Raw genomic sequence first — 25,357 nt, 5'->3', positions numbered from 1 at the left:
GTGTCAGTTTAATTCGACTGAGCACTGCGTGTTCTTGTCTCTTTCTTTCTGTGTCCTGCCAACCATTCCATGTGTCTGTATCTAATAAACCCCCCAACCTCCTTTATCTCTCTCTCTCTTTCCCTCCCTCTTTCTTTCTCACTCACTTACTCACCCACTCTGCCCTTACAAGGAAAGGCAGGCAGGGTTGATGTCATAGTTTGAAGAATGTTTAAAGAATCCAAGGGGGGAGAGACAGAGAGAGGTGTTTGGATTGTAATACGCATGACCTGTGCGAAAGACAAGCGAGAGTGAACTTGTTTAGACGGAGGGATGGTGTCATTCCTTTAGGAGACATGTAGGGGGAGGGTTCAACAGCTGTGATTCGGAAAGAAACAGGAGTAGAGACTGCAGAAAAAGTTATCATTGAAATCACTTACTGAGAGAGAAACAAGAAGAGAAGGAGAAGGAGGCAGGCAAAGAGGTAAGTCAAAGCTGTTTTCAAGACTGATAGCTTGTTTGACCATTTTATTTAATAACTGCCCAATGGTTTATGTGCAAGGTGAGGTAACCAATTAACTTTTTTTAACCTTTATTAAATCTCTTCATTTAACAACAGGCACCATAAAACACAAAGAATAAATCCAAGCTGCATATATCGAAAGAGAAATTGAAATCCAATTTTCAAATCATTTTTATAGTATCATTTAATAACAAAACCTAACAAACATGTTTGTTTGAAACGTTTTGCTTGTAAAATGTGCATTTGCTATATTTTTGCGATTAGGCATGTTATTTTATGACCCGTATAGACTAGTTGATAAGATACATGTAATATTTCTGCTAAAATTAATTTATCACGGTATTTAAAATAACTTAATATAAAATATAAAACGGTTAAAAACTTGAATACTGTGCAGACCTCTAACAGCAGTGCAGTCATCATTGGCCGCAGATGTTGTCCCACCTCCAGCGGCCAGGAGAATGCGGAAGCGTGAACCGGAAGTGCGACTAGAGTCGGTACATTTGGAAAAAGTTCATGCTGGCAGATCAGATTCGCTGATGATCGTCCCCACGAGATCTTGTCAGTACTAACAGAATGGTGCCTGGCGCCAACGCAACACCGTAAAGTGATATACATTAAGAAAGGATACTCATAAAGGGCTGTAGGGATAGAAATTAGACGCGTTGTCTATTTGTACTGGCATAACTGCACCTTTCCGGAGGAAAACGAACAGTAAGTGCCTTTGTTTCACCTTTTCTATAATGTGTAATTGTAATGACAGAAGTTTGTCACATTCGCCGTTATCTATTCGCATCAAAACCACAAACCATATGCATTCACAGTGGTTTTTAGTGATGTATAAATGTATTGAAGTAGCATTAAGGTCAAAATGTGTGTTGTTTGAATGGTTTTTAAGTATTTTGTCTATTAAAATGTTTCATAATCGCTTTGGAATTCCGTCCTCATTGAAAAATGTTTAATGATATAACCTAAATAAAGTGAGGGGTGGGGCTCATGTGTACAATGTTAACTAAATCTTAATAATGCCTTCAACTAAAGATTGCGGGCTTCAGTCATAACTTGTATTATATTCATTGGGAGCTTTATCTCTCTTGTTACTGTCTGGGTTTTCAGTAAGATATCCTTATAAGGTTAAAGCAACTTGTTTTAACTCGTACTGCTCTTGCGTCTGATAAGCTAACGTTACCATCAGGAACAGTGAACGTTACACAAACTTTTCCGCGTATGAAGAACGAGACCGCAATATTTTCGGAATGAATGAACTCAGAATTTATTGGGGTGGAGTCCATAAAGATGACAATAAGGTTTCCTGGCCTTTAGGCGACGCCAAAATGATTTATGATTTTCCACCTCAAAATAAGATGTGCTGAAAAAAAGAAGTTGATGTGCTAAATGCGGACTGGAATTATATAATCAGCGCGAATTATAACAACATGAGACCGCCACAAATGCTCTGATCATATTAATAAAGCTATTTATTAATAATATTCAATGCAACAGTTTGTAATGAGGAGTGCAGCCTTTTTGGTGTTCATTTCGTTATAGAACGGATTGTTCCAACTGAATTCTGATTGGATGAGCAGCAGTTAAAGGTAGGGTAGGCTTTTTTTATAAACACTTTTTGTTGTACAGGTTGAAACTCTCTTCACATCCTGATAGCAATCAATAATAGAAAATTTACATATATCTATTGCGGAAGTCTCAGGACCAAAAATGTTTGTCCAATCATTGCATTCGGTCCGAATGATATGTTGTCCTACCTGCCTGTCAACATGTGTTTCCAAACCTCCTCACACCCTGCTCGCGCAGACGTCACACGTCATCAGCGTGTTCCAGCAAATCTGTGCAGAGTTGTAGACATACAGTCAGCTTGTTAAGCTCATAGACACACAAGCTTCGTAGACACACAAGCTTATGCTGTTCACACCATTGCATAACCATAATTACGAGATGGCAACCAGCGACGTTCTACCTGGAGCTGTTCAATGGCTACATTGAACAGTATCAACACTATCAATGGCGGAATGAATCAGCAGTAAGGTGGTACAGTAAGAGCTCTCTAAATTGTTTGCGTTCTTTATTATTGTAATGTGCTTTGAGACATGAGGTAATTTAACACGGTCTCTTGGGACGCTTTGCAGACTCTGCTGTGTGCTTTCATGTGTTTTGGGGGAGGCGTGGCTTTGGAGACGCTCTGAAAGGAGGATGGCATCTCATTCTTTCAAAGCTAGCTTGCTATTGCTAGCCTCTCTGAAATTGCCTACCCTACCTGTAATATATTGGCATCACAGCCACTCAAACAAAAAGTCTTTTGAAAAGGACACAAAAGCCTTATCACGCTTTCGATTTTAGTTTGTTTGACAGCATTGCCGAAAAACATGACATTAAAGACCTTTTATGTTATTATGAGGAGTTATAATTATTTTCTTTTCGGGGCCACCACAGTCTAGTTAATGAATGGGAAGCACTGAAATCGATTCATGGCCACCACAGATAAATCAATGTATGGGAAACACTGCTCACGTGAAATTCCTTATCGTGTGGATTCTGAATGAAATGACTGGTGAAATTGCCAAATTTGCCAAACTATTTCAGCTAAATTTTGCATGCAAACAATTTCCATTGTCATCAGTGTAGCGACGTACAGGGGTTGTGTAATGATTAAGATGACTCCAGAGGCCCGGAGGGCCCCCACCTGGGAACGTTAGTTCAATGGGCCCGGGGCAATAAACCATAGCAGTGCACATAAGTCACTTTCAAACCAAGCGGTTTTCTCTTGGTCAGCATGGTGAATTTGCATGAACAACAAAAGCAATTTCTGAGAAACGCTTTTAATATTTGAAATCGCCAAAACAAACACGCACTCACGTACCCAAAAGGATTACATCCCTATATTGATAGCTCCGCCCCCAAATTCACAAACATGCTATGCAACACAGGTATTTTCCCCATCATGAGTGTATACACCCCTTACTGCTGATTGGCTACAAGTGTTCATTTACTGTACCTTTAAACATTATTGAAATCTGCTTTGGGAACTTTATCATCCTCTCACAAAACTCCCAAAACGTGCAAAGTTCTATTGAAATGACTGGATTTTGCTGAGCAGTGGTAAATGCACTTGCACCGAAGTATTAATACATTTATTCATTGAACTACTCTTTGGTGTCTTTATCGCCATTTTACTTTATGAACTAGTAGTAGCTTTTTTTAAGATATAGTAAATTATTTTCATATTAAGAATGTTTTTATGCACCATAGAAAGCAAGCATGTAATTGACCCCCCCCCCCCCCCCCCCCCCCCCCCCCCCCCCCATGACGTAATTATGCGATCCGTCTGAGCTGTATTGAGCCCAGCGTAACCCAGACAGATTGTGGGCGTGCCATATGCTTTTCACCACAGTCACCCAGAACAATAGAATCCTGCTGATTCTGGAGTTGTCTGTAACAAATTCAGCCAAAGTACAAGTGTCTTTGTACATGTTTAAGCTAGATTTGGGAAAGGAAGTGATTCACATATTAGTCATTGTAGACAAGCATTGTGTTAGGAGTCGTTTATGATGTGATGTTATAGGTGACGTTATCTTTTGAAACATGCTGCTGTGGTGTCATACTGTGTGGTAAGTTGACAGTTCACTTTTTGTCAAGAGCTATCAAGATCAGCTATTCAAGCACATAACCGTCTTAATATAGTTGTGAAGTGAATTCTTATCTACAAACTATGTTAGTTGCAGCTACTCTGTCACTTGTTGGACCTGTGATAAAATCTGTAGAGGAAGCCAGAAAACTGCATTGCTGAAAAATACTGCGTGTTTGCAGCCAGAGAGGTGCTATGACACATTTGCTTTGGTCTATTGTTGATGAGAGTGACTCCTTATAAAGAGCTATTTGCCTATCATAATTCAGAGTAGAACATCACTCACTGTTATTTCAACATGTCCTGTTATTTATTTCTTAATGTCTCCAGTGTGGCAAACAACATTTTGAAGAATTTGCGTATCTCATGCAATGATCCTCAAAAAGTTCCCATTGTTTCCCTCTGAGGGTAACGTTTACAGGCCGCATTATCCATCAAGGCTGTGCAAGGAGGTCTCATGGAGCCAGATCAGCTGCTTCTCCTTTCCGCAAAAAAAGAGCCAGACTCCGAATCACGTAGTCATTCTGATCTAGTGATGAAATGCAGACACATACGTAAGGCCACTGGAATCTTTATATTGCAGCTGTTTCTCTTTCCACGGCGCGCAAACACTGTGAGAAGGTCCTAGTTCGATGAGATTTAATCCTTTGCTGGATCTCCATAGCGGGTAATGAAAGTCGCAGAGTGTTTTCCCTGGATAGTTTATGCTGATTTGGACTGCATTGCATTACTGTTAGACTGTTTTTTTTGCATGATGGATCTCCTCTCACTAATGTATTGTCTACCTTCTCACATTATCAGAGTGTCTAGCAGTGCATCTGAACCATTACAGTACCCGTAAAGACCAAACACACCAGCCAAACTGGCAGCTGGTGACCTCAACAAGCAGGAAACGTCCTAGTTTGAACTAGGGCTGAGTTTAATAAATATTCACACATTCGCAGTGGTTTTGCTAGTGAGATAAAATTAGGCAACATTCATATTTTGGTGTTTTTATAATGTGCTTTTTAAGTTTCTGTGTCTTTAAGGCACATAAGAACGATAGTTCACACCAAGAATGAAAACGATGTACAATAATGCACAATAAAGTCGTGTTAATTATAAGCACGTGCTGCTAGTGCTTATGTCATCTGCGCGTTAAATGGTCAAGCCAAGTTGTGTGGATTCTGATTGGCTGTCGATGTTTTTATCATTCATCTGCTGAAAAAAAAAAAAAAAAAAAAATACAGTCTCTGATTTAAACTTCAGTAGCAAAATCAGAATCAACATGATGATGATTTGCGGGATGCAAATCAGGCTCAAAATTGCCCTTAAAATCTTCAAGTGTGTGGCCAGCCTAACAGGCATTGTTTGTCAAAGAAGGATGGATGGTTGAATGGTCTCTTGCTCTTTTTGGTTTGCTTGAACGGGAACTCAGAATTAAGGATGTGATCATCTTTTCCATTTTGTGGCAGTGGACGCTCTCAAAAGTAAGTCATTGCTGTTTGTTTTGAGCATCAATGACACATGTGCTCTGCTGTGGATCAGTTACTGGAACAGCTCAATGGAACGTTTCGTGCAAGTTTATTGTAAGTGCCCGCAAGTTTATATTGATCTGGAGATGGAGGCCATGAGGAGAATAAATCATCTTTTAAACCTCTGTGTTTATGGCTTGTTTTCTGTCCTTTGTGAATATTTCATCCGAGCATGCACCTCTGCATTATTAAACTCTACATCTGAACCAGAGGAGAAAGGTGAAGGATTTGCACTTTACATGTCACTGCCTCTCATGGCATACTCAGAACTGGGGACTAAAAATACCTCTCTTTTTTGTCCTTAAATTGTGCTTCCACTTATGGTTATGCAGAATCCGTTAAGAGCTTCTCAGATTTTGAGATCTGAGGTTTGGTGGACCACATCAAAGCATCTTTAACTCTTAGCATCTTAAATTAGGTTAGGTAGGGCAGAAGGGATCATTACCTCTTTTCAGACGTTTAGGGAATATTGTGTGAACTGAAGCTCTTCTGTTCATGCCAGAAAATGGAATCTGCTGGAGGTTGTGGTTATGTGTGGGAGTCAACTGCTAAACGATTCACAATTACTCCTCTTGATGAAAATCATGACCGATGTAGATTTGTATGGCTGTCATTGGACCGTACTGCTTTTCAGTATTTATATTTGTGTGTGATGAGAGAAATTGAGTTGGACATGGCTCAAACAAGGTGAAGAGGAACTTGCTTATTAAGGGGTGTTTGTTTGTTTGGTGGCGCAGCATGAAGTGGGAAGAGTTATATAGGGATGCTAAGAAATGTGCCATCATGGCTCATGTAGCATTCAATTGATGTGCGGTCACAATTGTGTATAATTTTACAATGGCTTTGAGTGTTGGCTCATCATCATGTAAGAAGAATTTACTGTCAGAATTAGGGGCTGCATGATTAATTTAAATAAATCCAAAATCGGGATATGGCTTAGTGTGATTATTAAATCGCAAAAGCTGGGATTTAATTAAATATATGCGCTGTGTGTTTCAGAGTGAAGCACGTCACTGTGTTCTTACATGTGTGCATCTCATTATCTGCCAGTGTTTGCATGCAAACAAGCGCAGAAAACCTGCAATTTTTTTTTTTTTAAATTGGATTTTAAATTTCAGGGGGGGGAAATCGCAGTTAGATATATTTTTTTTTTTTGTAAATCGTGCACTCCTAGTCAGAACTACAGTATTAGTAAGTTGTGTCAGATCTTTTATAAAAAAAAAATAGGGTGGGTCTATCGATAATTTGTTGATTGGATGGAGGCAGATCAACAGAATGCAGATAAAATTTTAGGGCTTCCAAAGTTGTCGTTAACATTAATAAATAATAGAATGTTTTTAAATTTGTTGTTGTTATGGTTTTCATTCATTCATTCAAGGCAGAATGGAAAATTCATGACATTAATCATTTATACATTTTTATATACTTAGAAATAACATCTTTAAGATATCATATTTAATATTTTCTATTTATACATTATGCAGACTCATTTATAATATATTAAGATCATCATATTTTGGGATCCTTGGTATTAAAAAATTCAACTTCTACCAAGTTCTACTAATTTTTACATAACCTTTTCAAAGTGGATGAGTTCATTTGAATATTTACTTTAATTCCTCTTATACTTGTGCTGCAGAGCACATTTCAGGTGAGATGGTGTCAGTTCATTTTGAGATGCTGAACCGAAACAATGTGAATGAGAAAGGACTGCCATGCACTGCATGTTTCTTTCCTAGCTGATTTAGTATAACATGATTTGACTGGACAAAATATGGTAATTAGGATAGAATAACAAAAACGTGGCTCCAATTAGTAAAGCTAGAAATGAAAGACGTTCTTTTGTCATGAAATCCATGTATACATCATCTGCATCCGAAGGCAACAGTGGGATGAATTAGAGCGCCATTTGGCTAGGACAGACCATGCTGCATTTGATGCCTTTAAAGTGTTTGCCATCATCTGTAATTCATACTTTCAAAAAGTAGTTATGGTTCACTCGCTGTATTACGAGAACTATGGAGGAAAAAAAGTTATGACTTAGTCATTGGGTCAAATGAGACTTGGCTCAGCTGCAGCAGCAGGAGGAGGAGGAGGGGGAATGAGGTAATGCCGTCTTTTTTAATGGCAAACATGCTTGAGGTAAATATTTGCACATAGCTCATGCCATGAGAGCACTTCTGCGGTATATCACATCCACATGTCTCAAGCACTTTTAACTCTTTCTAGATGAAGCTCGGTTGACCGTACCCTGAGGCCTCATAAAGGGGAAGTCATGGTATGACTTCAGCCTCGATAACCTCAGTTTGGAGAGCTTGCTTGTGTGCAAGCAAAATCTAAACAGAAATTATATCCTCCAACAATAGAAGGTTGTATCTTTTACTGTGTTTCTGACCATCTGTGCTCTGCTGTGTCCTGTTAGTACATAATTTTAAGGGGTCCTATCATGACGAATTGAATTTTGCTTGATCTTATGACATAAAAGGACTTTGTGTTCTATGAAAACATATCAGAACTTTCAGAACTCAAAAATGGCTAATTCTCAACTTTGTAACTTCTGTGACGTCACACTGATGAATGCATGAACACATGATGATTCAAGGTTCATGTCTGTGATACCTATTGTGTCATCAGAAACTTGCCACTCCCATTCACCGTGAGATAACATAGAGAATGCAGGATAGATTAGTGTTGTTACAATAATAAACTTTCAGTAGTCAGTACAAAACCAGTAATATTTCATAGTTCTCCGTACCTGAACTCTGCGAACTCTTGTGAAACCAAGCTTTAATCAAAAGCGCTACACAAACAACTATTGGTTTAAAGTCACAATGATCTGAAGTAGTGTCAGATCTTTACTTTTATATTGCGACGTACATTTGAGTGAAATGGATTATGGAAAAAGAAATAAATGTAGGCAGTTGGTTCTATCTATCGGTTTTTGATTAGGAGGCAAATCGACAATAATATGCTAAATATTTGTACAAAATGAGATTTTAGGGCTGCCTAAGTTAACATTAACTTTAGATGATAATTGATAGTATGAATTAATAATATTACCGGTACTGCAGAAAAGCTAGTATCGTTATTTTTATTTGTTTATTCATTTTTTTTGTGTCAACTTGTTACCTAAATACCAGTACTTTTGACAGCACTAGGATAGATACTATTATTCCTAAACACCAGTTGAACTAATGAAATAAAATGTGTGAATGTTTGCCAAACTTTGTGCTATTACTCTGTGTATATCCTTCTGAAGGATCTACAGTAAATGGTAGGAATGGTTTTGGAGGTTTATTTTAACAAGGTTCCTGTTAATTGTGGTCAGAGCATAAACATCATTGGGGCTTTCGCACCGTAGGAACCTTTTTATATAGTTCCTATAACTAATGGTGGAAGTACTCGCTTTTTGGCGTGTTTGCACAGCAGGAACTGGGAACGATTTTAGTTCTAGGAACGCCTTTTGGGGGAACTAAATTAGCTCTTACTTCGGAGTAGGGTCTAACCCAGCACAATGGGAACTTCCAGTGATGTAAGTCTACGTTAATTGGCCGAAAGCATGAAAAACACTGGCACCCAGCATTTTTTAAAAGCTGTGCAAACACAGTTTATAGCCTGTATAGTTACTCGACGTAGAAGTCCAGGCACTTCTCAACCTTTATGCTAAGGAGGAAATCCAACGCGACCTTGAAGGGAGCAATAACGGATGATGTATTTCTGCTCAGCTAGTGACATTGGGCATCAACCACACGGTATAATACTTATACCGTTTACTGTCTTTTTTAACAGTTCTATCTAATAACGTATAAGATAGGATTGTAAAACATTGTAAACTAATGAAAACGGAGAATGGGAGCAATGTGTGCTCAGGATCTGGCTAAGTCATTCTCATCGGCGTCTAAATTAAAGGCACATGATGCAGTTTCCATTTTTCTCAAACAGCGACCCCTAGAGTTACTGTCGTAAATACCACTCACGCAGAGCCGTCTCTGCACTCTGCAAAAATGCGTGCTAGTGTCTTCCATAGACACCCCCCGCGCTTTGCTATCGGGATGATTCGCCCTACTACGAGTTTGTTTACCATCAAAATCATTTCGAAGCTGTTATATTAAGGTACAGATCTTACATAGTGTGCCTTTAAACTCCTGCACAACAACCAGAGTGGCAGGATGTAAGAGACGGCTTACGTCACTTCAAAGTTCCAACTGGTGATGCGAATGCAATCAGGAAAAGGGTTCTAGGGGAACATTTAGTTAGCTAGTTCCTTGAACTGAGTTCCTATAACTACCCAGTTCGAAAGCACCTATACTTTGCAAAGAGGCTGTTATTGAAGGATTGGGCAGTAAAAAAAGTATTGCTCATTTCACATTTGAAGGCGACTGTTAAACTGACTGTTTAAAGCTTAGATAAAGGGTGAAAACACTAGAAAATGACATCATTAAATGACAAGATAACAAAAAATGTTGTGTGATCCCTTTAAGAATGAACTGTTGAAAGCGGATTTCTGACAGTGAGACTTTTCTCTAGATGTGAAACCGAGTTAAACAAAGAGTGGATATGAAACGAGTCAAAATAGACATGGAAGTACCTGAGATGTACATAACAGGAAGTGAAATGCTTGGCAACTAATTCATGAAATCCCTTATCCGATATTTTGGTGAGTGATTTCCTTGTTATACCTCACCCAAGTCATACAAAACAGTTAAGGTACACATAACTTTTGTTTCATGTTAGTTTAGAGGTTAAAAAAACTTCTCTTAAAACCAGTTATGTTTTTTTGTTATGACAAATCAGGGAACAACATTGTTAACAAAGCGACATTTACTTCCCTGTAATTACTGAAATGCTCACCACATCTTGTTTTTAAACAATTGTATAATGCTAAAAATATTAAAGGGACATTTCCTGTTTTGGGTGTTTCAAAACTATAGACATGTAGGAGAATTTTTTCAAATTTAACCCAGATGGTTGACTAACCTACATACAGGTGGCGGCTCTCTTGAGAGCCGATTCTGCATGAGTAAAGCAGTTTCAGGCACCAAAGCTACAAACCACTTACTAAACGTTAAGATTTTCCATATGCTGTTCTGCCAAACTATGCAGCCAAGTGGTTTTGAATTAGTTTGTTTGCATTGGAAAATTCTGTGCAGAAATGGTAATCTGAACTGTAACACTTCTTTGACCACATACATACTGTTGTATTTTTCAGATCAAGATGTCTGACTCTAGCAGCGGCAAGCCCATTGTGGTAACTTCCTCGGTCTCCCTCAAAGTTACCGCTCCTTCTTTCTACAACCAACCCAAAAAGTTTGCATCTGTCGCTCCTCCACGCCCCAAAATACAGATGGCCCCATCACAGCCCTCTCCATTTGTAAGCACTGGTGTGATTGGACGAGTTGGAGAGATGCCCCCGCCCCCTTCAGCTGTTTGTGAGGGTAAGACAATTTCCTTGAAAGATGAAATGTAATTTCTAATATAAGATCAATCTGTGATAAAGAACAAGAAAAGTCTTTTAAAAATCTAGTTTAGAACACGTGGCAAATTCTTAGAAATGCACTCTTTGTATAAAGATTGTTTTATATGGTTTTGGAAAACGTTTAGGCAACAGTTTTATTTTAATAACCTTGAAAAAACTTCATGTAGTGTAGCCATCAAGTAAAAAGTATTTCCTTACACCTTTAATACATGTATGTACACCGCTTATTCATTATTTTCAAAAAAATATATTCATTCATAATTATTTCAAGTTTTCAGGGAGTTGAACCACATGTGATTTTACTGTCTAAACTAACATAGCCTTGTCATAATGTCAAATTATTTGATATTTTTGAGAATGATTGACTTGAGGGTCTACTTGGGGTCACTGATATCACTTCCTGTTTAATGTTTTTTTAACATGCTTCATTTTATGTTAGTTGCACCACATGACATTGATTTCAAATGTTAATAAGCAGTGAAACAGTTGTTAAAAATATTTTTTTATTAGAAATGAAATGTAATAAAAAGTAAGGTTATGCCAGCCAAACCATTTAAGTTTTCTCAAACTATTATTTATTTATTTATTCTTTTAATTTTATTCTTCATTATGATATCACTAGTGGGTCATTAATCCTTTATTATAGATCGAACATGAGGTGCTTTTTAGAAAAGTTCACTCTACTTCTTGTAGCAACTGAAGTAATTCTCTCCGCGCCAGAATTCCAACATATGCGATTGGCAACAGAGTGCATTTTCAGACATGAATTCACTTTTGAGCAAAGTGTTGAAAGCGTTTTGCTGATAAACTGCTGAATATGACTTTAAGGATTAAACTGAATTACATTTCTGTCTTTACTGATGTTAAATATTCAATATCTGCATTGTCCTTCAAATGCCAGTCCTGATGATCTAAAGAGTTGTTTTTCACATGTGAGAGAAGCAATGTATGCTAATGTAGCTGCAGTATTTAGATAAGCTATGCTATCTTGCGTTGTGTTAAGGTGAAAGAACAATGCTGAAAGAGATTGTTTTGTCATTGTGAATTGGTGCGAGTGTAATGAAGTTCATTGCCTTCGTTTATTAGACTTCCCGCCCCCTCCTCCTCCTCCTCCTCCGCTGGATGATGCCGAGCTCCCAGCCCCTCCTCCAGAATGCCAAATCACCCCCCCTGCATCTGATGCCCTTCCTCCTGCATTCCCAGCCCCGCCCCCAGTTGCAGAAGACCTACACCTCCCTGCACCTCCCGAGGAGTTTATCTCTGTACCTTCTGCCTCCTTCACCCCACCCCCACCCCCACCACCACCACCACCTCCTCCTCCACTCCCTCAGACCGGTGCAGGTGTCAACTCTCAGGTAGGTTACCAAATATTTGATTTCATTTCAATTTGATTTTAATCTTAACAAGTCTTTACGTGCCCTTGTGTCATTCCCAGCCTTTCTTATTTCTGGTCCTTTAAGATTAAAAAGCTTTCACACTATACTGACCACAATTGTATGCCTTTTTAAACCTAGACAACTCGATTCTGACTACCGATGCACCTATATAATTTATTTTATATTTATTTTTTGTTAGCTAATTAATGAGATATAGGGCCATATTTTAATGATCTAAGTGCATGGTTTAAAGCGCAGGGTGCAAGTTCACTTAGGGCGTGTCCGAATCCACTTTCGCAAGTTTAATGACGGGAAAAATGGTCGGTGCACCCGGCGCATGGTCTAAAAGGGTTGTCCCTATTCGAGTAATGGGTGTGTTTTGGGATTTGCGTGCGTTAAACCAATCAGAGTCTCATCTCTCATTACCTTTAAATGCCAGTTGTGCTCGCGCCATGGCAGATTCGCTATTTACATGACGGAATTTGATAGTGGAAAGACCGAATGCGTCTCCAGAGCGCAAACAGAACTGCTCGTGCGCGAGGTAAAAGTGCGCATGCAGACCATCTACGAGACAAGCCGACTGAAACCTGGTCTAAAATCAAAGGCCTATCAATAAGATAGGGCCCATAGACATTCTTGTAAACTGAGGTAAATGCAACGATATGTGACATTTTTTTACAAGCTGTTGTATTGATGTCATCTTTCTACGGTTGAAACACTGCACAAAACAAAAACACACTGAAACACTTTTATGAGTTTATTGAAGAACTCTGTCTCGTCTTATGTCCAAACATACTGAGCCGTCAACATCAATTTCAAATTACTGAAATTTTGGTGCATCATTAATTCTAACTCTGTATGGCCTGATATGGCATTTTACATTCTTCTGTAATTCTAGAGACTCTTTTTGTAAATGGAGGAGATGAGAAAGTTGAATTGAGCAGTTTGCTGCAGTAAACTGAAACTCCGCTGTCCTGTGAGACACAGTTATACGTGCTGTCTGCTGACTTATCCATAAATAGAGTCAGGGCTTATATGGATGTGTTGTGGTGAGTGCGATGTAATTGGGCTACATCATCATTCTCACAAGGCCTCATTCAATCAAACAAGACCCGCTGTTGCTACTGAGAGCAATAAAAATACGTTTTTCGTGAAACATTTCCTTACTATAGAAGATTTTAGGGATGGACAAAACTCGCTGATCTTTTGGCTAAACAACTAGTTAACTAATTTGTCTTAAGATAGCTATGTGGTCACCTGACCTGACTCCGATCAGATGCTTTAGGTAGTGTTCACGTTGGACATGTTCTTGTGTTCCAAAACATTCTGAAAATTAGCATGCACAATTAAATCCATTATCCTAGTATTAATATTATCCTAATAAAAATGTGATTCATGCTGCCAGAAGCACAAAAAACAGTACAAGTTGCGTTGCTATATCCGAAGACATCACTCTAACTAATTGGTTGCTACCTAAACTAGTTGAATGTTTTCTAAATGTAATGATGTGTGGTCATTTCCACTGTCAGGCAGTGAAGTTGATTGTCATTAGCTATTCGCCTATTTTTATGCGATTTTTGGGGTTATCGCATTAAAAAAATGCTGGATGGAAATGCAAAGATCCACATAAATTCTAAAAATGGACAGAAATGTATGCACTCAATTGAGGCACATAATTGTTTTTTATTCGATAGAGACAGAGCGTATTTAGGCCACGCCCACACCCAGGGGGGAAACAAACAAACCGTCTCCATTGACTTGCATTGCGAGAGGCTGCCTCCTTGGCATTTCTTGCTTCTAACAAAAGACAGAAAAATGCCTAAAAGCTGCTGTGTGACAAGGTGTTTTTATTAGCTCTCGACCCCAAAAAACAAGTGTTTTAGGACATAAAAGTGGATACAGGCAGTTGAGACAGAGCGATATTTGACTCACCAGTGACCAAATGTTTAACTTACTGCACACGTAGTGTATTTTTAGTGCATACTGAGTGTCAGGATCCCACAATTTACCCATTCGTTCCAGCCTGTATCCACTTTTATGTCCTCAAACGCTCGTTTTTGGGGGTCGACAGCTTATGAAACTTATTTCTGGGTTTCTTAGCTTGTTTGCTGTACACCTTGTCACATAGCAGCTTTTAGGCATTATTCTGTCTTTTCTTAGAAGCAAGAAATGACAAGGAGGCAGCCTCTCGCAATGCAAAGTCAATGGAGACAGTTGCTTTGTTTTCCCCCTTGGTGGGCGTGGTCTTCAGATTATGACGCGTTGCGCTCTGTCTCTATAGGAAGACATGCGCATAAACTATGACGGAATCACATTTACTTGATAAATCCTTTGATGTGCAATAATAAAGTTTCCCTAAACAGATGATGTGATTGGATAACTGGACAACCAGGGGATTAATAACATGACAGTGTTTGTTGGGTTGTGTCTGCGCTCTGAGCCGCAAGTCATTTGATGTATGAAAAAAGAGCCGCAGAGGCTTCTTTATTTTAATTACAGATCATTTGTGCCAATTTCATAGGAAGTAACAATTTTGTTCTCTTGAACACAAGGAAACGGTGCTTTATTCGCAAATTTTTAATGCGGTATTCCAATTTTGTTAAATTCACAACTTTGGATGGAAACATAGCCACAGAAAGTACATGTTTCTTCTTTGAAGATGGTGTAGTGATTGAACAGTGCAGTGGTTTTCTGAGAGCAAGACTGTCAGTTGTTTGTGTCTTTCTCAGCTCTTCCAAGTTTCTTTGTGGATTCATTTAATTGTCAGTGCGGATTCACACGCACATTCTGCCCTTTTATTATCTCATATAATTTGATCAAATGACTAACTAGGCATGAATTATAAACTAGGAACACTTCTCAAGGCACCATTTTCTTTATCCTTTTTTTTTTTTTAAATCTGTTCTTCACACGTTTAATGTTGTTTGGATTGTGTTTCAGCTCTGACCCTGTCATTTTCTGTTTCACATATTCCTTTTTTATTGCTTTGTACTCTATTCCACCCTTTTATTGCCTAACATTTATATACTCTTGCACTCTTTCCAACGCAACATCAGATTTCATGGCTGATTCACCCTTTCTTGTTGTTCTCCTCTTCTAATCCACATCCTTTCCAACCTCTCCTACACCCCACACACATCTCAATTTCTCTCTCTCATATTGTCTCTGGTTTTGTTCTCCATAGAGGCTGATTGAGAAACAGACGAGTTTTGACAGGCAGCTGGGCTCTTTGACCAATATGTTATCAGAGATGGAGACTAGTGGACCTTTCAACCCAAAGGTAATCGCACAACCTTTAACCTCTGACATTCTAATCTTGACCTTGAGGATTCAGTTTAATTCCCTTTAATTTTTAAACCTTAATGGAATAGTGGCAAGATTCACTCACTCTAATGCCATTCCAAGACTTACTCTTTTTAGAAGAACACAATAGGCGATGTTTTGACGAATGTTCGTGCTGCTCTATTAGTTTTGGTAGAGATCAACAGATATGAAATTGATTGCAGATGCCGATATTTTAGGGATTTTTAGGGTGGCCAATGACTGATATAAAGCTGATATATATAATATCACACGAGAAAAATATTTTTATTTTCTGCAATAAAGTGCATATTTATTTTACATAGTATTTATTACTAAATTAGGAATAAATAATTTGTAAATGAATCAACATGAAAACATAATTTGAACTTGCAGTCATCCTTATTGATTCTGCAATCCTATTATAGTATTTTTCACAAATAAAGCAATTGTTAAATAAGGAAGTAAAAATATAAAGTAGGAACAATTATTTTTCACAATCTCAATCTTGCAACATTCTGATGCCACAATTTAGAGATTTTGTAAGCCTTTAAAGTTCCCTTTTCCCCATCTGATGTGACATATATTTCTGTGTGTGTTTGTTTGTTTGCTCAGTTGCCTAGCCAGTTTTCATCGGCACCAGCGCCAAAGCCAGTAGCACCACCACCAAAAGCCCCTAAGCCCACCCTCTCCTTTCTACCCCCTCCTGAGCTGCAGGATCGTCCTCCCCCTGCACCTTGGGCTGAGGAGCTACGTGCTCGAACACGACCGGCCAATCAGAGCACAGCCTCTGCCCCCACCCCTGTACAGTCATTGGCTAAAGGCCCAGCTGTGGCTCCAAAAACCAACTTCTCTCCCAGTCAGCTGAATTCAAATTTTGGTTCCAAAACAGTTAGTCCTGCACCTTCTGGAGGCGCAAGAGGGTTTAACCATGCTGTTAAAACCCCCGCCCAAAGCTCTTTCCCACCACCTCCTCCTGCAGCTCCTCCTGCCCCTGTTGCTCCACCAGTGAATATTCCCGCCCCCACACCTGCTTTCAATCTCTCTCAAACATCTCCCATTGGCAGTCAGCAAAGCTTTGCTCCGCCTTCTCCTGCTGCACCTAAGAAATCACCCATCGCATCGTTCAGCAGACCAGCAGGAAACACCGTTACACCAAAGGTGGGTGTGCCTTAGATTGTAACGTGATGCAGTCATTTAAATAAATGTGACGTAAGGTAACAAGGCAAAAATAAATCTTAAAGGGTTAGTTCACCCAAAAATGAAAATTCTGTCAGTAATTACTCACCCTCATGTTGTTCCAACCCTGTAAGACCTTCGTTCATCTTCGGAACACAAATTAAGATATTTTTGATTAAATCTGAGAGCTGTCTCACTCCTCCATAGGCTTCTAAGACACTATAACTTGCTGGCCCAGAAAAGTTATTAAAGAGATCGTTAATATAGTCCAAGTGACTACAGTGGCTCAATCTTAAGTTTATAAAGCGACGAGAATACTTTTTGTGCGCAAAAACAAACAAAAATAACGACTTTATTCCACTATTTATTTCCTTCTCTCTGAGCCTCGAGTTATTTCATGTAGTGTTTTAACGCAGCGCGTCTGTGTTGCACGTCACCACGTTGGCTCACTATTGGCCGATGCTGGTCATGTGTGTGATGCGTGTGGCGTACAACACAGACGCGCTGCGTTAAAACACTACGTGAAATAACTCGAGGCCCAGAGAGAAGGAAATAAATAGTGGAATAAAGTCGTTATTTTTGTTTGTTTTTGCGCACAAAAAGTATTCTCGTCGCTTGATAAACGTAAGATTGAGCCACTGTAGTCACTTGGACTATATTAACGATCTCTTTAATAACTTTTCTGGGCCAGCAAGTTTCAGTCCCTTAGAAGCCTATGGAGGAATGAGACAGCTCTCAGATTTAATAAAAAATATCTTAATTTGTGTTCCGAAGATGAACGAAGGTCTTACGGGGTTGGAACAACATGAGGGTGAGTAATTACTGACAGAATTTTCATTTTTGGGTGAACTAACCCTTTAAAATAAATGCTAATAACTGTGTAAATGCATTTATATTTCCTGAAGTAAGACTAGTTTTACAGTTTTGGTAAGCTTAAGTTTAAGGCTTTAGTTTGGTAAATGAAATGCTGTCTTAAATTTGGCTGTTCACAGCACATGATGTTTTACATCAGAAACAGATTTTAAATGGCAGACATTTTGTCAGTGTACAAAAGTTCTAAAGTTTGGGGGCAGCAAGATTTATTCAGAAAAGACGCATTAAATCGACATTAACAATGTTCCAAAAAATTCTATTTCAAATAAATGCTGTTCATGTTATGATTTCCACAAAAAAACATTGATAATAATAAGAAATGTTTCTTGAGCATTAATATTAGAATGATTTCTTAAGGATCATGTGACACTGCAGACTGGAGTAATGAATGCTGAAAATTCAGCTTTGCCATCACAGGAATAAATTACATTTTATTATTACATGGTTTGGTTGAATTCTAATGTAGAATGCGGTCTGTTATTTATTGATAACAGACGCTGCGAAGTATAACACACCGTTGCCATGAAAAACAGAGCGTTGCTATGGACGCAGGATTCTAACCGTAGAGACGGAACGGACTATTTTCTTTAGCAGAAGCGATACAATCGTTTTTAAATCAATAAACTCCTTTTTAAATCAATATTTTGTGTAAAATTATTGATTTATTTGGAAGGTATCCATGTAATAAACGGGATAATGTAGAGCGAGGCGGGTTACTACATTATCCCTTGCATATATTATGATATATTTTTTTACATTATAATATATTAAAATAGAAAAGTTATTTTAAATTGTAGTAATATTTTACAATATTACTGCTTTTACTGTATTTTTTACTGTATATTCTTCTTGGTGAACATGAGAAAATATTACTGACCCCTGACTTTTGAATGGTACTGTAAGTCGAAGGATAGATAAAAACATAAATTAAAATAAAAGAACACATGAGGCTTTTGGGACAGCTTAGGTTTTAGTTTTTGCATATGCATATATTCTGCATAAATGAAATGCTACATCTGAGTCATGAATTTTGCTGATGTCATGAGACTCACGACACATAGCACTCATCTTTTTTTCTGTGAGCTTTGTTGAGCAAACGATGTAATGCAACACCGTCTGTGCAGAGTAAAGGCAACTATAGATGTTGAATAGATATAAGAAAAGACCAGTCGCGTTTCAGTATGCAAATAGATGCGAGAAAAAGGTCAATTGCAGTTCATATGCAAATATTACAGTGATTCATTGTGATTGGTTACATTTTGAATAGTAAACATTCATCAGTGTAAATCAATAGAAGTTTTTCAGAAGTTTACATTACTTAAAATTAGGGATGCACCAATATAAAAATTTAGGCCGATACCGATAACCGATAATTTTTTATATTTGAAAGCCGATATGTTGGCCGATAAATCTAAATCCAATTTTTTATATCATATTTGAGAGCCTGATTACAAAAACAAAAATCTCACCAATAAAATGTATGTGGCCTATATGACAGACATTTAACTGTATTTTCCTTTTTTAAAGTGATTCTAATCATATTTCAAGCAATTCAAAACCATCATGGCAAACAGTGCTTCTGAGCTGAAGGAAATAATCCATTATTTATCACTTTAATATATCGGCCAGACTTTCTTATCGGGCCAATAACATTAAAAACTAACATATATCGTCCGGTACCGATATGGTGGCCGATATGTCGTGCATCCCTACTTAAAATGTATATAATTGCTTAACACAATGACATGCATAAAACTACAATTTCTGTAATTTCTGAAAAATGGCAAACATGCTGTGGTTTTTAGGGGTCTGGTTCTGGTGGAGCTCCTCTCACTATGAGGGAAGTAGAAGAGCTGGAGAGAATGACTAAGGACTTTATCAAAGACATGGACAAACATCCTCCTGTGATCACCTCTCCAGCTACAGGTACACCTAACCTTGTGTACACACCCACACCCTTAAGATTTGATGCTCTTTTTCATGTGCTCTCATTTCGGTGATTTCCTGGTTTTGATGTTAATTTAAGACACCCATATGGCTCTTGTTTAACACACGGCAGACAAGCTGTGATAAACACTGACTGTGTAATGGTTCAAGGCTTCTCTTGCTCTTTTTCTGTCTTCCTCTCTCTTTATCTGTCTGTGTAGGTGTTTAGCTTGATGTAGCTTCTCTATCTCAGTTTATTACTTCATTATCAGTCTAAACACCAGAGCGCTTCACCTCTCCCATGTCTGGATCTCTCTGGATGAGTGTTGTAATGATCTCACTCTGTCTTTGTCAGCACTGAAGTTTTTCTTTTTCTTTTTTTCTTAGTAGCTTAGATGTGCGTGTGCAGGTGAAAAAACTAAAAATACTTTTTGATCCGTTTTTGATTAGATCAGCCTACTTTCACATGCAACTGAAATAAACAGTTTGATTTGTGTATTCATGTTCTGTTTTATGGTTTATTTTTAAGTCTGGTTATATTCTTGGTCATAGATTGATTATTTTTTTTTGTTCTTTATTGCCCGTCTTGTTGTGATGACCCTTTGCTAAGATGACAACTCGGCTGTGTTATCACAAGAATAAAATGCATTTTTTAATTTATTAAAATAGAAAATAATTATTTTAAATGTAAAAAATATTTCACAATATTACTGTTTTACTGTATTTTTTATTAAATAAATGCAGCGCTGGTGAGCATAAGAGACTACTTCTTTCAAATACATAATTTTTTTTTGTAATGTTTCCAAACTTTTGACTGGTATTGTATGCATAACTATTTAATAGTTTGAGAGCGTAGGGAGATTGACTCGATTACGTCATTCACAGTGCTCAATGGGAGTGAACTGGCAGTAGAGAGGTTGGGTGAGATTTGCTTGTCGCAATTCTCTGATTGGTGGAGGTTTTTTGTAGAATCATGGGTAATGTAGTCTAAATGGGATTTTTACTTCTATAACCCGACTGTTGCACTCTATATGGAGAATGGCGACAGTTGCTAAGGTAGGATTGGTCAGGAATGCTTTTAAGGTGGGGCGGTGCTGTTGAACTTAGGCCCGGTTTACATGTGGTATTAAGATGCGTTTTGGTCGACAGGATCACAAGTGGACGACACTAAATGCAGGTGTAAACGGGGTCTAAAACGTTATGAGCTTGTCCACTTTCGACCACTTCCAGAGGTAGTCGAAAACACATTTGAAAGGATTGCTTTTGTAGGGTGGTCGAATGCATTTGAACAGCCGCAAAAGACCACCTACTCTCCGCCTACTGGTCTAATGCGTTAACATTATGGGAGTTGCGCGCTAGCCAGACGGGATTAAAACTTTGTCAGCTGAAGACCAAAGTTTGGATTTAGGATGAAAAATGTATCAAGCACATTGTTCTCACTATTCCTGATTTCTAACTCTCACTCGCAGCTTTCGGCGTGGTCTTGCTCTCCGTATGTTTTTTCCGTCGTCTTCGAGTGCGTTAACATAGGCTATGTAAATTGAGTGAGCTTATTTTGTCCATTAGATTGAAAGATCTGAAGTAAAAACCATACATTTAACCGCACATAGACCTTCCCCTCGAAGAAATCAGGACAGAAGTGGTTGAAAGTGGACAAAAGAGACGGATTAAAATATCAGATGTAAACGGGGATGTGTCTCCCTCGTCTACTTTTGACAAAACGCATCGTAATTCCGGGTGTAAATATGACCTGAGACCTCTAGAGTACAATAGTACTTTAGTACAACCTCTCCAGTCACCCAATTATCATCCTGGAGACTAATCTCTGTGTTTGCTGCTCCATAATGAACTTCTTTATCTCATAAATCTCTCGTTATCCTCAATTTCTATTTTTCTTTGCTAAAATGAACCTATTTTTCCTTTCAGAAGTGTGTGGTAAATGTGGAGAAGCTCTGTCTAGATCTCAGCCAGCAGTGAGAGCGATGGAGAAACTCTTCCACTCTCATTGTTTCTGCTGCATGAGCTGCCAGCGCCCCCTGCAGGGCATGCAGTTCTACGACCACGAAGGGACGCCTCAGTGCGAGGACTGCTACATGGTGAGACAAGCCTGTTTAGACGCAAGAAATTTCATATTAACAGTTTTTTAATTGACACAATGCTTTTTTTGGTATCCGAAAACTTTAAAGATAGTCAATGTTATCCATATCACAGACCTTTATTAAGGGGTATTTTTCAGAGACTTAGTAGTAACCCACTCTGTTTGTTTTTCCTTAAAGCGTTGGATTTTCTTACCATTTGTCTTTGGGTGTGATTGTGTGTTTCCAGAAATCTCTGACTGTGTGTTCCCTCTGTGGGGAGCGGATCACAGACCGTGTCCTGAAGGCGGTGGGTCAGTGTTTCCATGCCCACTGTTTCCGCTGCACTACCTGCAGCTGCACCCTGGAGGGCGCTCCGTTCATCACCGATGACAACAACAACCCCTACTGTGTCAAAGATTACCATCGGTGAGCCTTCTCGCTAATCACAGACCAATCAAAACACTCCATTATACGCTGGTATACTTTAGAGCTTTTTAACTAATTATCCCATTCAATCAGGTATTGGTGTAATGAACAAAACAGTGGTATTTTAAATGGGGTTTTCTTCAACTAAGGGACACTTTTAGCATAATAAAATCTAACTTCCTTACAACAAAGTTTCAGAGTTAATTTGCTTTATTTGGGGTTAAATTTGGAATAGTAATTGCATAGTTATTTTGTCTTGCTAAGGCATTTCTTAGTTAGCTTTTTATGTATCCTAAATACACCCAATTAAATAGTATTTTCATACTTTTTGTAATTGAATTACAGCTTGATTAGAAAATGAGGCACAAAAATGTTGTTCACAAGCAATATTACCTTTTTTTTCTTTCTTTTTTTCACACCATGTCTTCACGTCCTTATAAAGTACACTACTTTTGAGAGAACTTTACTGGGGCGAAATTGTTTATTGTGGTGGACTCCACAACTTGAGCATTGTTGTAAATTGTATAAAAAGTTTATATAAATAATTTCCACACAATATATATTGAAATGGTTTATGATTATGTTATCACAGGTTTTTATTGTCGGTTTTATACATTATTAAAATTAATGAACTAACATGAACAAACAACAAAGTACTGTATTTCTATTAACTAAAATTAACAAAGATGAATAAATACTGTAACAAATGTATTGCTCATTGTTAGTTCATGTTAGTTAATACATTAACTAATGTTAACAACTGAGAAATGATTGTAAAATGTTACCAAAATGTTTTCTTAACCTCTCTCCTCCTTTTTCTGTTTCTCAGCCGTTTCTCTCCACTGTGCGTGAGCTGCAATGAGCCGATTATTCCCGACCCGGGAAGTGAAGAGACCATCAGGGTCGTTGCGTTAGAGAAGAACTTTCACCTGAAGTGCTACCGATGTGAGGTACGAACACTCTTTCTTTAGTTATCTTTACCTATTTGTTCTAGCCTCAAATTAGAAGTCATGTTTTAAAATACTCGTTGATTGCAGGATTGTTCTCGTCCCCTTTCCATCGAGGCAGACGCTGATGGCTGCTACCCATTGGATGGCAGAATTCTGTGCATGAAATGCCACACCCAACGTGCCAAGCAGGCCAAACAGTGATTGGTGGAAACTCACACATACCTAAACCAGATTCAAGACACATAATTGGCTTAGTGTTATAAATCTCTCTTCCGTTTCACATTCTCATTTTCCTCATGTTTGCTCAATGTCAGTTTAGCCTTTTCTTGACGAAGCTCTACTGCTTTTTCTGAATGGCCTTATTCAGAGCCCAGCCCATAGCTTGCCCTGTGTGGCCTGGCGTCTTTCTGCCAGGGCCTGATGTGTGCGAGCACAATGTTAGTGCCTCCATTTTGAATGTTATATACGACACAATTTTTGCCCCTAGATTGTTTGATATGTAAAGTGTCAGAGTAGTGATTTTAGGACCGTTTTTGTGGCTTGAATTTTTACTGTAGTGGCTGACTCCGTGCAGAGTAATGTACTGCACTGCCGTTTGAACTGCACAGTGCTACTCCCAGCATGCCTTTAAAAAAAACATCCATAAATTGTACCACAGCTCACTACTGAGGCAAGACGTATAGTTTGTATATCCACCGTCATCCATGCACTTTCAGTAAGGCTTTTCCGAAACATACGTTGGTAGTGGATGAGAAGGGCTCTTTGTGAAATTGTAGTCACATCAAATGTAAAATAAGCAAAAACAAAGGCAGGGAAAGATGCGATTTGTCATGCATGCTTCACTTATCTAACTGTTTAACTGTAAATGAACAAATATTTTTTAAAAAGCACATCCTAAAGCATGTCGAACAAAACATGTGATGATACAGTTGAGTAAGTTTGCATTGATTATCATGCCAGTATCAGTTCAATTGTTTTCCATTCCATTATTGCCAGAGGTATTTAGCGATTAAACAATTGTAGGTCGGTTTGACGATTAAGTATTTCCAAAGAACAGCACATCAATCACTGAGCCTCTTGTAATATTTACATAGACTACTGTAGTAAATCTATGACATTGTAGTTAAAGCTTCTTCTTTTTTTAAACGTCTGTGTTATGGATAAGATAGTATTATCTACACAAAAGCTCTGGTTATATACAGAAAGATTCAACATCACAAAACTAGCGATAATTTTTGGTAAGAGTAACAGTTACTGTAGACAAACTAACATGATTCTGAACAGATTGAACTCTTGAATGTTTCTCAGAAATATTTAGTTTTTAACAGTCATCATTCCCTGTGAGTAATGCACAGAATCCCAACATTGACATTTTAGTTAATTTGTTTTGTTGTTGTGTTTACGATAACAACTATTGTCTAAGACCACTCATTTTGGCTTTATGGTAGCGCTGATATCATTTTGAAAATTGTATCCATTTTACATAGCTCATTTTATTTATCTATGCACCTCTGTGTTTCTCTTCTTGGCCTTGTCCCTTGACTATTATGTCCAAGAAATTCTAGTATTTGATGCAATCGAATAAAACAATGGCTCCAATAAAAAAAACAAAAAAAAACATGACCAAATCTAACATGTTATGCATGATATGTTGTTATTGTTATTACAGTGTTTTTATACATCATGTTTCACGGCCTCATTTTCATGCTGGTATCACAATACTGCTGAATTCAGTAAGGCATTATGGACCATTTGAACACTTGTGGTTTAGCCTTCATGTATTTACCATTTAACATTACCTTTTTTTTTGTAAACTCCATCTAATTTCCTCTCTTAATATGTGAATGTGTGTATGTTTACGGTTGAAAGTATGCCAATGTGTTATTTTTGCTATCATTGTTTTTCTTCCATATTTGTACTGTATTCTGAACTAATAAAACTATAAAATTGACAAACTGAGTACTTTTTTGTTTTATCTTTCATTGGATTTAATTGAAAATGTTTCTTGTTTCATTTTCTTATAGTGATGTGAATTTTGAAGATTAGTATGCGTTTACGTGTTCTCCATGTGACGGCTTCCAAACATGTTCGTTCCCACGCAATGTGTGACGTGCTCT

At 38.1% G+C, this 25,357-nt stretch overlaps 1 protein-coding gene across 2 annotated transcripts; it reads left to right on the top strand.

The window, feature by feature from the left end:
* Nucleotides 1-283: 283 nt before the first annotated feature.
* zyx (zyxin) lies at nucleotides 284-25,195 on the top strand. Of its 2 annotated transcripts, none has more exons than XM_082150323.1 (10): nucleotides 284-463; nucleotides 10,866-11,091; nucleotides 12,219-12,487; nucleotides 15,693-15,788; nucleotides 16,424-16,969; nucleotides 19,666-19,786; nucleotides 21,713-21,882; nucleotides 22,112-22,290; nucleotides 23,120-23,240; nucleotides 23,328-25,195. In XM_082150323.1, the coding sequence occupies exons 2-10, from the start codon at nucleotides 10,872-10,874 to the stop codon at nucleotides 23,439-23,441; spliced, it is 1,836 nt and encodes a 611-aa protein (XP_082006449.1). In that variant the 5' UTR covers nucleotides 284-463; nucleotides 10,866-10,871; the 3' UTR covers nucleotides 23,442-25,195. The 2 variants fall into 2 exon arrangements, with proteins under 2 accessions (XP_082006449.1, XP_082006448.1); XM_082150322.1 differs by lacking the exon at nucleotides 284-463 and adding an exon at nucleotides 828-1,216.
* The last annotated feature ends 162 nt before the right edge of the window (nucleotides 25,196-25,357 follow it).

The sequence above is a fragment of the Leuciscus leuciscus genome, assembly GCF_965113295.1.
Source record: "Leuciscus leuciscus genome assembly, chromosome: 20".
In the NCBI taxonomy this organism is placed as follows: domain Eukaryota; kingdom Metazoa; phylum Chordata; class Actinopteri; order Cypriniformes; family Leuciscidae; genus Leuciscus; species Leuciscus leuciscus.
The sequence above is the reverse complement of the archived record's forward strand: the minus strand, read 5'-3'. Positions and strand labels throughout refer to the sequence as shown.

Coding starts and splice junctions, on each gene's coding strand:
- zyx (XM_082150323.1), top strand. CDS start 10,872: ATGTCTGACTCTAGCAGCGGCAAGCCCATTGTGGTAACTTCCTCGGTC. Junction 15,789..16,423: donor GTGGACCTTTCAACCCAAAG/GTAATCGCACAA, acceptor TTGTTTGCTCAG/TTGCCTAGCCAGTTTTCATC. Junction 23,241..23,327: donor TGAAGTGCTACCGATGTGAG/GTACGAACACTC, acceptor CGTTGATTGCAG/GATTGTTCTCGTCCCCTTTC.